The sequence below is a fragment of the Canis lupus genome, chromosome 31, assembly GCF_048164855.1.
Source record: "Canis lupus baileyi chromosome 31, mCanLup2.hap1, whole genome shotgun sequence".
Lineage (NCBI taxonomy): Eukaryota > Metazoa > Chordata > Mammalia > Carnivora > Canidae > Canis > Canis lupus.
Genome location: NC_132868.1, coordinates 5631681 through 5644322, shown reverse-complemented (window position 1 = coordinate 5644322; position 12642 = coordinate 5631681). Strand labels below are relative to the sequence as shown.

The 12642-nt window shown below is 42.7% G+C and overlaps 1 protein-coding gene across 6 annotated transcripts in view; it reads right to left on the bottom strand.

Moving 5' to 3' along the window:
* The window catches only part of ATPSCKMT (ATP synthase c subunit lysine N-methyltransferase), a 178377-nt gene that overhangs the window by 162976 nt on the left and 2759 nt on the right, over positions 1-12642 (bottom strand). For 3 of the 6 annotated variants that reach the window (XM_072807345.1, XM_072807346.1, XM_072807341.1), the window contains exons 2-4: positions 10534-10820; positions 6479-6616; positions 5208-5258 (exon numbers count right to left, since the gene is read on the bottom strand). In XM_072807345.1, coding sequence (XP_072663446.1) covers positions 5208-5258; positions 6479-6616; positions 10534-10820 — 476 coding nt within the window. The other 3 variants (XM_072807347.1, XM_072807344.1, XM_072807343.1) reach the window with 3 other exon arrangements.

Here is a 12642-nt window from a genome sequence, read left to right as displayed (position 1 = left end):
GAGACAATTAAATATCCTGCTGCCCATTGAAATGTCCCTCACCAGATGTAGCATTCTTGGTGATTCTGGCCTAGGTTAATTTTCACTGTATGGTTACAAGGTGGCAATTTGCTAATTCCATCATTCCTGTCAGTCCATCAGACTGACAATAGGCATTCTATTGCAAGGAAGAGCTCTCCCTTCTTTCTGCCTATGTACCTATCGTTGTAAATATGAGCCCCTAGATTCCTATTCTGTACAGTGGGTTCTGATCCACTATCATCCTTGTGTCTTCTGATACTCAGACTATCCCAGCCTGGCCCCTGGGAGCCTCCCAAGTCGCCTCTCTCCCCTTTGGATGCGCCCCCAAAATACTCTGAACACTTCCTCATATTTGGGCTGAGCAAAACGCCCCAGGCTTTTGTTTTGATCCCCCTAAGCCCTCAGATCAGCCACCTCTCAGACATTCCTGGTTCCTCTAAATGGGAAATGATATCTTGAAACCAAGATCTGAGCAAAAACTAATCCCTTAAAAAAAAAACTAATCCCTTTAAAACTAACCAAATAAATCAAGACAAACAAATCAATAGTGCTTCTATGAAGACTTTTTACTCCTGACCCCTGTCTTTAAAAAGTGTCTTGAAGAAAGTCCTCCATGTGACCTCTGGCTACAGTGAGCCAAAACTCTGATTCTTTATTATAATTAATACCAAGGTAACCAAGAAAAAATTCCATTAAGAATGGGTTAATTTTACTCTTTTAACAGCCAGTAAGAGAATTCTTAAAAAAAAAAAAAAAAAAAGGTTCCTTGAGGGAAAAATTAAATAGGCAAAGAATGAGACAATATGTGTTTTTTCAAAATATCAGAGGATTCTTACAGCAATTTTGTTCATAAAAAGATCATTGTAAATGTATTCATGTTATCATTATTCTTCTTTTACAGTTTCTTTTATTTCCCAATGACTGTCATATGCTAAGTCAAGATAAACCTACAAATGAAAGAAGCTATTTCAATGGTAAGAAATTAACTGAGTCAATCGCACATAAATATGCAATGAGCCTGGGTCTTGATATCATGCACAAAGAGAGGCAGTCATGTGTCATGTCTGTCTAATGGAATTCAAAATTATTCATACAATTAGAGATTTCAAAGTGACACGAACTCATCATATTCTAATTACATCTTCAAAATTTTGAACATAAGTTGAAACCAGCTCAAAGACATAAGCCAAACCGCCATGCCCATGAGCAGCTCTTAAAAGTGTTCAAAGGCTCCCTCCTCCCCAAAACACTGGCTTCACTTGACTTCTAGGGTAACACCCCCCACCACGGGCTTTCCTCCTACCCAACCCCTCCTCTCAAGCCCTTTGCTGGGTGCCCCTCACTTGTCAGAGGCCAGAGCTTGGGCCTTGACCGGTTCTGCCCTGTTGGCGGGGGACCTCAGCCACTCCTGGGCTTCAACTCCTTCCAAGAGCCCCCTCACCTCCCCAAGCCCCAGAACCCCTCTACCCACCACTGCCAACCACACATCTCCACACACGTCTCAGGCTTCCCTTTTTTTTTTTAATCTTAATTTTGTTTATTTGAGAGAGACAGCAAGTGAGCAAGCAAGTGCAAGTGGAAGGAGAAGCAGACTCCCTGCTGAGCAGGGTGTCAGATGCGGGGCTCCATCCCAGGGCCCCGAGATCACAAGCTGAGCCCAAGGCAGATGCTTCACCGCCTAAGCCCCCCAGGCGCCCCCATCTCGGGCTTCCTGCAGCTCTGCCTGCCTGTCCCAGCTCGGCAACAACAATGCACTTCCAGCATCTCTGCCCAAACCCTTGAGGAATGGTTCCTTTCTTCCACGCCCCAAGGGGATGCGCCGGCCCACCCTGCTGTCTCCATCCTCCACCACCTGCAAAACCAGCTTCTGCATGCTGGCACGCACCTACCACCCCTCCTGCCTGGCTGCCCGCAAGAGTGCCTAACCTGTCTCCTGGCTTCTACTCATGCCCAGAGTCCACACAGCAGCCTGGATCCTCTGCAACCCAGCAGTCCTCCGCTCCTCTGCCCAAAACCGCCAGGGCTTCTGCATTCCACAGCCCTGACTGCCTCTCTGACCTCACTCTCCTCTGGCCTTACTCACCCTCCTGCTGCCGCTGAAACCCAGCAGGACACAACCTGGGCGCCTCTGCAGGGACATGGTCTCTGCCCCCCTCTCCCCTGCTTTACTCCGCCCCACAGCACTCACCCCCTCCTGTTGTACCACATTTCTTTTTAAAGATTTTTATTTTTTTAAGTAAGCTCTATGCCCAGTGGAGAGCTCGAACTTATAACCCCAAGATCAAGAGTCACATGACCTACTGACTGGGCCAGCCTGGCGCCCTTTTTATAGGGACTGCCTTTACTGTCTGCTCTCCCCACTAGCACCGAGGCACCTCGGGCCAGGGGTGGTTCTCTTCTTCATTCACTAAAGTACCCCCAAGTGATTAGCATGGAGTCTGGCACTTTGTGGTACTGAATAAATACTTGTCGAATGAATGAACAAAGGATACATGGTCCCATGGTGAATCATTTATCTTTATCAGAATACGATGGTAAGATTTTTGTTCATCATTTCACAACATGATTCGTAACTAAAATTAAATTAGGCAGTCTTTGAAGTTCCGAAATGTAATAGCCCACCAGGAAGTATCCTTAGCAGGTATGTTTCTACCATGCTCGTTCGTTCATCTGATGAGAATTTCCGGAGTCACGACTGCGCTGGTGCCACGGTCCTAGGGGTCTGGCAGCAGACACAGGCCGGCCCTTACTCGTGAGGCTACAGTGCAGTGTACGCGGCCAACCTGACGAAGCCCTCATGTAAGGAAATGTGTGAGAACTCACTATAGAGAAGACAGAAAACAGGCCGCTGGGGTTCATCTCATTGGGCAATCAGGGATGACTTCCTGGAGGAAGGGACACTAGACCTGCAAGTGGTCAGGAGGTATTCACCAACGAGGCCCAGAGCTGGATGGGATGTGAAGTCAGAAGGAAGGACACGGCTCACGCAGTGGAGTTCAGGGGCTGAGAGAAGGATAGAAGGCTGGTGCGCAGAAAGCTGAGGGAGGCAGAGGCCACTCCACACAAGGCCTTGGGCCAGGTAGAGCGTTCACACCTTATCTTCACTGCTTTAAAGCAACAGGATGTCGCAGTTGGGTTTTAAATACGGACATGATTGATCTGTTTCACATTCTGAAAAGAGGAGCATGAGCTAGAGTTATATGTGGGTATTTACCACACTAGGACTGGATTTACCAGATCCAAATGAGATTCCTCACCCCTGGAGGGTTAGATACCCACCAGGATTGAAATGAGTTTCGAGCCATGAAAGCACAGAGCTGTCAGGAACCATTGGTATGGGATCAGAAGTAGGGTGGATGATCTTTAATTCCAAGTTTCTACTTCTCCAGCTCCCTACGTATTCTCCTGGCCCCAGGAGATGTTGGTGCTACATGGGCTTCGTTGGGCCACACAGCCATGCCGGCCAGTGATCAACAAGAGAAGTGCATTTCACTAGCAGACGGCCCCAGCAGGGCGCCCCGGACTCCACAGACAGCAGAGCTGCCCTCCTGACCCTCTGACAGCACTTTCCTCCCCATTACTACTTCCACACAGATGAAGCTCTATGAGGTTTAAAAGTGGGACCCTGCACCGACGAACAAGCCCCTGTGGGTCCTGTGAACAAGCCACCTATGTGGAAAACTGCCCAGGGGCTGAATCCCTCTCACTCCACAGAACATGGCTGCTTCATGTTTTCAGCTATTCCCCTTTTTCTTGGGAACAGTGAAATGGTACAACTTCTTTATTTAAGGTTTCTCTGTATACAAACAAATGGGCAATAATTACAAAAGCATTCATCAAAAAAACAGGAATCTTATTTCCCCAAGTGAACAACTCCAAAAACTGGCCATGCTCAAACATGGTAGACCCACAAGGAATTGGAGCCCACAGGCCACTGCTGCCCCGTCCCGGGCGGAGCTGCTACGGCCTCAGGCCACCCAGGGCCGGCCTCTCACAATGGCATGGAAGTCGCAGTAAACATCTACTTTTACTTTTTATAAAGCATGGAATTCAAATTAAACTTATTTGCTCCAAAATGCTGATTATTCGAAAGGAATGCCCGAACATCATCAGGAGTAGATAACCGTCAAAGTCCATAGCAATGCTCAGATATCAAATTGTTTCTTTTAAATGACTAGGGATCACACCGCTTTTCATTTCTATAACAGAAGTGTGAACACCCATATATTATCTTAATTTTGGTTTACTAAGCATTCCAAACATATAGAATCCTGCTACTTACAAGAATATGTAACCACAGCACTTCTAAATCGACTTAAGTAAAAGTGGCATTGTACCAAAGCTCCTAATAGTAAGAAAAGATTTCTCAAACACTGAACTGTCTTATACAAATATTAATGTGTGACGAAGAAAACAAAAAAGTAAATTTCCCTTCTTTTCTAAGTTAAAAACCATCCATATCAGTTACACAGTGGCATTTCAGCAAACATCCCATTTTTCCAGGATTATTATGGTCACAATCATAGACCTTGAAAAGTGAAAAGGGATTTCTTTCCATGGTCTGTAAACCAACAATTACAATAAAAACATCTCATCCTGGTCGTCTTCCCAAAAGCTAAATTTAGAACCATTTACAGTACGATGCCACCAGGATGTTTTCACTTTCTAAAGTATGTAATCTAAGTTCAATACAAATCAGTCAGCTGAGGTCAAGTGACAGTAGTCAACGCTCATCCACCCTGAAAACTGCCTCACTATGAAACCAGAGGCCTGATCAATTCGAAGGGAACATGCCATTAACTCTCCCAAGTAACTTCAGCTGGATATTAAGTGAGCAACCTCGAAAATCTCCAACTACATTAGACAGGGGCAGGTCATACAGGAGTTTCCAGATTGGAGTTTTTAGGGCTTAGGTAGATCAATGAGAATTTGATCTGAAGCAGAAGTTTGAACAACATGACTGCCCCTTTTACAATTATACTTTTAAGGCCCCACGGTACTTTGTCAAGCCAGCAAGCTGAAATCCCATGTCCTCCCAGAATCTCTGGGGGTGAGGGGGCTGCCGTTGGGTACACAGGCGGGCAGCCACATGGATGGGCAGCCACACAGATGTGACCTGTTAGAGCTGGAGGGTCTACCCAAGACCTACAGCCAACCAACCAGGGGACAGGAGGGTGCATACTCACCATCTGAGGCACACCAAAAATAACGACGTTTGAGTACTGTGAAAAAGTAACCTAAAAAAGAGAGGCAATAATGCACAGGTTAATTTTAAAAGGCCAAACATCAAGCTTAACTTTTGTTTCAAAAGGAGTAGCAATTTCCCATTTCGACAAATAGCAGGATTTTTACAAAGAGTGGCTCCCTTTAAGATTTCACAGAAATCCACATTTACGTGTCTGTTAATTCAATCCACTACAGTTCTCCAGACACCTCCCTTAAGTCATTCCTGTCATCCTCAAGGATGCTCCACGCAGGGTCCGCCCAGGGGTCACCTGTCGGAAATGCCAGTGACTCGTCCAGTGACCATCTGGTGGCCGCGCCAGTTGCCCTGTGCCATTGGTGCCCCAGTCCACACTTTTCTACTCTTCACCATCACCAAACTAGCTCAGCAAGAGCATGTGACATAGGACAACCACCTGTCTTTTATGTTTAGCCATTCTTAAAATTCTTGTCCCTCTCCTCTAAAATACTAAGTAAAAATTGAATAAAATGATCTTTAGTTGAAAAACTGGGGGGGGGGGGGGGAGTGCTTTGCCAGTCAAAATTCTTATTGTCCAATAAAAGTCTTATTTACTCTGCAGGGAGATCGTTTATGTATATACAGAATAAAAAACAATGCAAGCAAAACTCATGTGAATTTTTATAAGCTACTGATGACAATATTACAGTGGGAAGTTCTTATTTAAGAAAAAACATTTTATGGAGCATTTCTAAAGCAAAACTACAGGACATTTTTTTAGAGTACAAATAAACTGGGAAGTATCTTATACATTATGAAAACCAGAAAAAAAACATAACAAAGTTAGTAGATTCTGTCTTTTGCACTCACCTCTCCGTAGATACACATATACATATGCAGCCACACACATACAGACCTCTGTAGGCACACACATGCACACAAAGTCTACCATTTACCAAGAACATCAACAACTTAATGCTTATAATTTATAAGATTTCCATATGAGATTTTTAAAATCTCATCATTTTGTAATAGAAATGAGAATTTTTTTTAATTGAGCAAATTCTTAGAATTCACATAACCTATCAGGTCTAAAATCTTAAGCTTCTACTTCTAAAAGGGTTGGTGTGTAAATCTATCCATTTAAAACGTGTTCACATTATGCTCTATTTTAACTATTTTTCTTTTAATACATTCTTCAGTTTTTAATCATACTAATTACAAATTACAAAGTTTTGATTGCCATTTCCTAGGACCATTCTCTGCCTTACATACCTTCCACAAATCTGATATATAAAATTTGGCAGAGTCCTGAACCCCTTCTCGCCAAGCACGGTATCTGGAGTACCAAACTAGCCATGGGTTTAATTCATAACCAACAGCTGTGAATCCTTCTTTGGCAGCTGCTATCACCTGCAGAAAGAGGCCTGTGTTTATTCTAGGTAAGAAGAAAAACATTAACCTACTGAATGGGAGAAGATATCTGCAAATGTTATCCAATAAGGGGTTAGTATCCAAAATATGTAAAGAACTTATATAACTCAACACCAAAAAAAAAAAAACAACAAACAATACAATTAAAATGGGCAGAAGACATTAGAAACGACAAATACCCACCATTTGCTTCGACGTGGATGGACCTGTAGGGTATTATGCTGAGTGAAATAAGTCAATCAAGAAGGACAAACATTATATGGTCTTATTCATTTGGGGAATATAAAAATTAGTGAAAGGGAATAAAGGGAAAGGAGAGAAAATGAGTGAAAAATATCAGTGAGGGTGACAAACATGAGAGACACTTAACTTGGAAATGAACAAGGGGTAGTGGAAGGGGAGGTGTGCAGGGGGTTGGGGTGATTGGGTGATGGGCACTGAGGGGGGCACTTGGTGGGATGAGCACTGGGTGTTATGCTATATGTTGGCAAATTAAACTCCAATAAAAAAATTTTTAAATAAATAAATTAAATTAAATTAAATGGGGATCTGAAAATTAAATTAAATTAAATTTAAAAAATGGGCATGGGATCCCTGGGTGGCGCAGCGGTTTAGCGCCTGCCTTTGGCCCAGGGCGCGATCCTGGAGACCTGGGATCGAATCCCATGTTGGGCTCCCGGTGCACGGAGCCTGCTTCTCCCTCTGCCTGTGTCTCTGCCTCTCTCTCTCTCTGTGTGACTATCATAAATAAATAAAAATCAAAAAGAAAAAAAAGGGCAGAAGACATGAAGAGACATTTCTCCAAAGAAACATATAAATAGCCAAGACACATAAAAGATGCTAAACATCACTCATCATCGGGGAAATGCAAATCAGAATTACAGTAAGATATCACCTCACCTGTCAGAATGGCTAAAATCATAAACACAAGAAACAAGTGTCGATGAAGATGTGGAGAAAAAGAAACCCTTGTGTACTATTAGTGGGAATGCGGTCACTGTGGAACAGTATGGAGGGCCCTCAAAAAATTGAAAATACAATTACCATATGATCCAGTAATTCCACTACTGAGTATCTACCCAAAGAACATGAAAACATTAACTTGAAAAAATATACGTACCCCTATGTTTATTGCAGCGTTATTTACAATAGCCAAATTATGGAAGTATTCACCTTCATGCAGCCCAAATATCCACTTACTAGATTAATGGGTAAGGAAGAGTGATACACACACACACACACACACACACGTACACACACAAACACACAATGGAATATTATTCAGCCATAAAAAAGAATGAAATCTTGCCATTTGCAATGAATGGATGGGATCTAGAATGGTATGATGCTAAGTGAAATAAGTCAAAGAAAGGCAAATGCCATTATTTCACTCATATGTGGAACTTAAACAAATGAACAAAAAAATGAATACAGAGACAAACAAACCAGATTCTTAAATATAGATAACAAACAGAGTTGGGGGTGGGGGTGAAGTAGGTGAAGGGGATTAACAGTACACTTGTCATGACGAGTACACCATTGCTGAATCACTATATTATCCACCTGAAACTAGTAACACTTAATTATACTGAAATTTTAAAATTTCTAAATTAATTTAAAAAAAGAAAAACATCAACTTACATGGTCAAATAATATGACTGCTTCCTATTTATGGTCTATAATCACAAAATGTCCAATCAAAAGGCTCTTCTTTTATTCAAACGCCACTTAACAATATATCTCTAAAATTATGTAGCTTTATAGACGAGATAATGCTGATTTAAACTCAGTTTTCATGTTTTTGTCAAAGATTTCACCTCAAGCAGCACAACCGTCAGGTTTGTTTTGGAAAAAGCACTTTTGAATTGGCCAACCCCCGGGCAGGTCTGATGAGAAGTTGCTGAAAACCCACCGTCTCTCTCCATCAATGAGAGCACAGCACCAGGCAAAATGAATCTGCCTGGGAGAGTGTTTTGTGAGCTAGTTGTAATTTACAATCAAAATGACCTGTCAATAAGCACCTGCAATTACTTACACATTTCCTCGGTATTTTAAGACCCTTCACTCAAAATTGAAAGCAAGTAAAAGGAAAATGGAATGAGTCAAGAATAGTCAACTGTAGGTGACTATTCACTCTGTAAAGTGAGGACAGTGGGCTGGTCCTGGAGTCTCTGCTCATTTTGTCTCGCCAGTACTCTTCAAGGGAGCATACCTGATGGAGCTGTCTGCCCACAGTAATTTCCCTAGTTAACTACAGTGTCGGGGTAGCCCTGGTGGCGCAGCGGTTTAGCGCTGCCTGCAGCCCAGGGCGTGATCCTGGAGACCCTGGATCAAGTTCCACCTCGGGCTCTATGAGTGGAGCCTGCTTCTCCCCCTGCCTGTATCTCTGCCTCTCTCTCTGTGTCTCTATGAATAAATAAAGTTTAAAAAAACAAAACAAAACTACAACGTCACCCCCTTAAGAAGGAAAGGAAACCATGAAGATACAACTAGGATGTGCCAAGCATTCAAATCTGGGTTTTAAAACTTCGTCCTGGTTCATATATACATCTCTTGATTTCTTTTTTTTTTTTTTTAAGATTTTATTTATTCATGAGAGACATATAGCAAGAGGCAGAGACATAGGCAGAGAGAGAGAAGCAGACTTCATGCAGGGAGCCCAAAGTGGGACTCAATCCCGGGACTCCAGGATCACGCCCTGAGTTGAAAGCAGAAGCTTAACCGCTGAGCCACCCAGGCGTCCCAACCTCTCTTGATTTCTTAAAAACAAATAGAGCTCTGTTTTCACCCTGTGTCCATCAGGTCACCATGATGAAATTGCAAGGTCTATGCTCCAGGCGATGGTGAGAGGAGTCACACCCCTGCTGGTCTCCACACTAACATTTCCAGAATGCGAGCCTTGACTACTGCATCCTCAATTTCCGAGTCATCACTGGATGGAGGCATAAGGACAGTGCCACCGTGTCCATGCTCTGGGACACCCGCTGGCCTGTCAGTGGCCCTGAATCTCATAGGTTCTCAGCTGGAGTCGGTGAGCTGAGAACCCTAAAAGTCCGGTTCGGATAAGGGAGGGTTAATGCACTGGCTCCTTCCTATTTTAATGATCCCGTAGGAATTATTACGTATGTGTAATAGATAAACGTAGAAGCACACATCTGTGTTAAACTCCATGACTCAATGTGTTTCCTCTCATTATGTCACCTCTACTAGCCTAAGTTTTTTATTAGAAAATTTCGTAATTACCAAATAATTGCTCCTTTTTGCCTGGCAAATCTACAGAGCACTTTCAGAAAATTTAAATCTAAAAAAATAAATTCCAATTCACACTGGAGGGTTTGATAGTTTGGCCAAACACACAAAATAAACAACTATTTTATTAAACTGTCAGACTGAGGGACACCTGGGTGGCTCAGTGGTTGAGCATCTGCCTTTGGCTCCGGGCGTGATCCAGGGATCCTGGCATCGAGTCCCGCATCGGGCTCCCCACAGGGAGCCTGCTTCTCCCTCTGCCTGTGTCTCTGCCTCTCTCTGTCTCTCTCATGAATAAATAAAATCTTAAAAAAAAAAAAAAAAAAAACTGTGAGACTGAGTAGGTCTTTGCATAAACCTCGTAAGAAAGGTGAAGCAGGGATGGGCTAGATGGGATTCAGGAGGGCACCTGTGATGAGCACTGGTTGTACATAAATCTACTCCTGAAACCAATATTACACTATATGTTAAAAAACTAAAATTTAAATAAAAACTTGATACCAAAAGAGAAAGAAAAGAAAGAAAAGAAAAAAGAAAAGAAAAGAAAAGAAAAGAAAAGAAAAGAAAAGAAAAGAAAAGAAAAGAAAAGAAAAAAGGAATTTTAAAACCTCTGGTTCAAAACCTTAAAGTATCTTAGCATAACTCACAATACGCCCGTCGCCACTACCAATGTCAACCAGGGATCCTCTTCTGCAGTGCAGCATTTTCACAACATTTGCAATCTGCTTTGTAGTTGCAGGTACAAAAGGCAAACAAATTTTTCGGAGGGCTGGTGTTAGAAATGGTGTGGCCACAGCATACACCGCCACCAGCGTCCCACCAACGATCCCAGTAATTAAAACTCCCCAACTGCTTTTCTTCAAACTGTTGGTGCCAAGACTTGTAGGTAGAACACATCCCAACTGAGTTTCTTCAAGTATTTCAGGGGATGTACCTAGATGGGAAGCAAACAGGAAATACACACATCACACCAAATCTGAAATCCCAAGGTAGTATTTTTTTTTCTATAATTCTTATTGACAAACTCACACTGTTTAAAGAAGGATAATTTAGCTGAATACAGGCTAAGTTACAAATGTAGGATTCCATGAGTTCTAATTCCATCAACTAAATTAAAGTGTTTCAGAGAAAATTATTCAATTCTAATGGGAATCTAAAATCTTTTCTTTCCAACGTACTTTTTTTTTAATCATCCTTAAGAAAACAATGTATTTGTCCCTCTTTGGTATTTTATGAATTCAATAAAAATACCAATTAATAAAGGCGTTAACCAAGGACTCTGTATTTTTATGATGTAGAACAAAGCTTCACAAATATTAAAATGTCTAATTACTACCCTATTTCAAATAAGATATAAAGAATCCACATCAAAATTGGTGAGGTATCTACAGTCCAGTCGAACTAATACAATTGTCAAATAATAGAGACTAAAATCAGGTCTCACTAAAAAATAGTAAGTATGGTTATGAAAAGATTTTTAAAGAAGATCCAAAAAGAACAGAAGATAAAATAATCATTTCAATGCACCAGTATGGAATAAAGTGAACTCCAATCACTTGAAAACAGAGAATGATACCAAAAATAGCCTCCTCTGGAGTTTTACTCTTTAAAATACATTCTTAAGAGGATCTCAAGTTCTGGGGGCTGAAATTGATTTGAAAAAAAATTTCGATTAAGGAGCAAATCAGCAGGTAAGAGCATAACCTCAAAGTAAGGACCTGAGCTCTGCACCTTACTAACGGTAGGACCCTTTACTTCTCTGAACCCTGGTTTTCTCTTCTGTAACACGGGGATTACAGGGTGACCATGCAGATGAAACGAGTAGGCGCAAGAAACGCACTTAGAACACTGCCTGGTATACGCTGGCAGTGCCCACCGCTAGCTACATGCTGAGCCCCACATGGAACAAGGCTGCCCTGAAGCAGCTCACAGTCTAGTGGAGAAGATGAAGTTAGGCCCAAAACACAGGCATCATGGAAAATAGAAGACAATAAGAGAGGGGAGAACATTAGATTCTTGTCGTTGGAAGATGTTAATATCCATGGTTTCAGGAATTAGTAAACCAAAGGGCCCACTGGATTAGTTTCCCAACGCTGCAGTAAAAAATGTTAGCATCTTGCACTTATTATCATACAGGTCTGGAGGTCAGAAGTCTGAAGTGGGCTGGCAGCACTGGGTTCCTTCTGGAGGCTCGAGGGTGGGATCAATTTGCTTGCCTTTTCTAGCATTTAGAAGCTGCCCACATTCCTCAGCCAGTGGCCCCACATCACCCCACCTCTGCTCCCATCAGGACACCTCTTCTGACTCTCCTGCCTCCCTTTTCTTTATAGGGACCCTTGTGATGACACCGGGTGCACCCAGACAAGCCATCACAAAGCCTCCCCATCTCAAAGCCCTAACTTCACCCCATTTATTTTCTTTTTTAAGATTTTATTCATTCATGAGAGACACGGAGAGAGAGGCAGAGACATAGGCAGAGGGAGAAACAGGCTCCATGCCCGATGTGGGACTCGATTCTGGAACTCCGGGATCACACCCTGGGCCAAAGGCAGGCACTAAACCGCTGAGCCACCCAGGCGTCCCAACTTCACCCCATTTATAAATTTTCTTGTGGAGCACCTGGGTGGCTCAGTGATTGAGCGTCTGCCTTTGGCTCAGGTCATGATCCCGGGGTCCTGGGATCAAGTCCCGCATCGGGCTACCCTCAAGGAGCCTGCTTCTCCCCCTGCCTGTGTCTCTGCCTCTCTCTCTGTGTC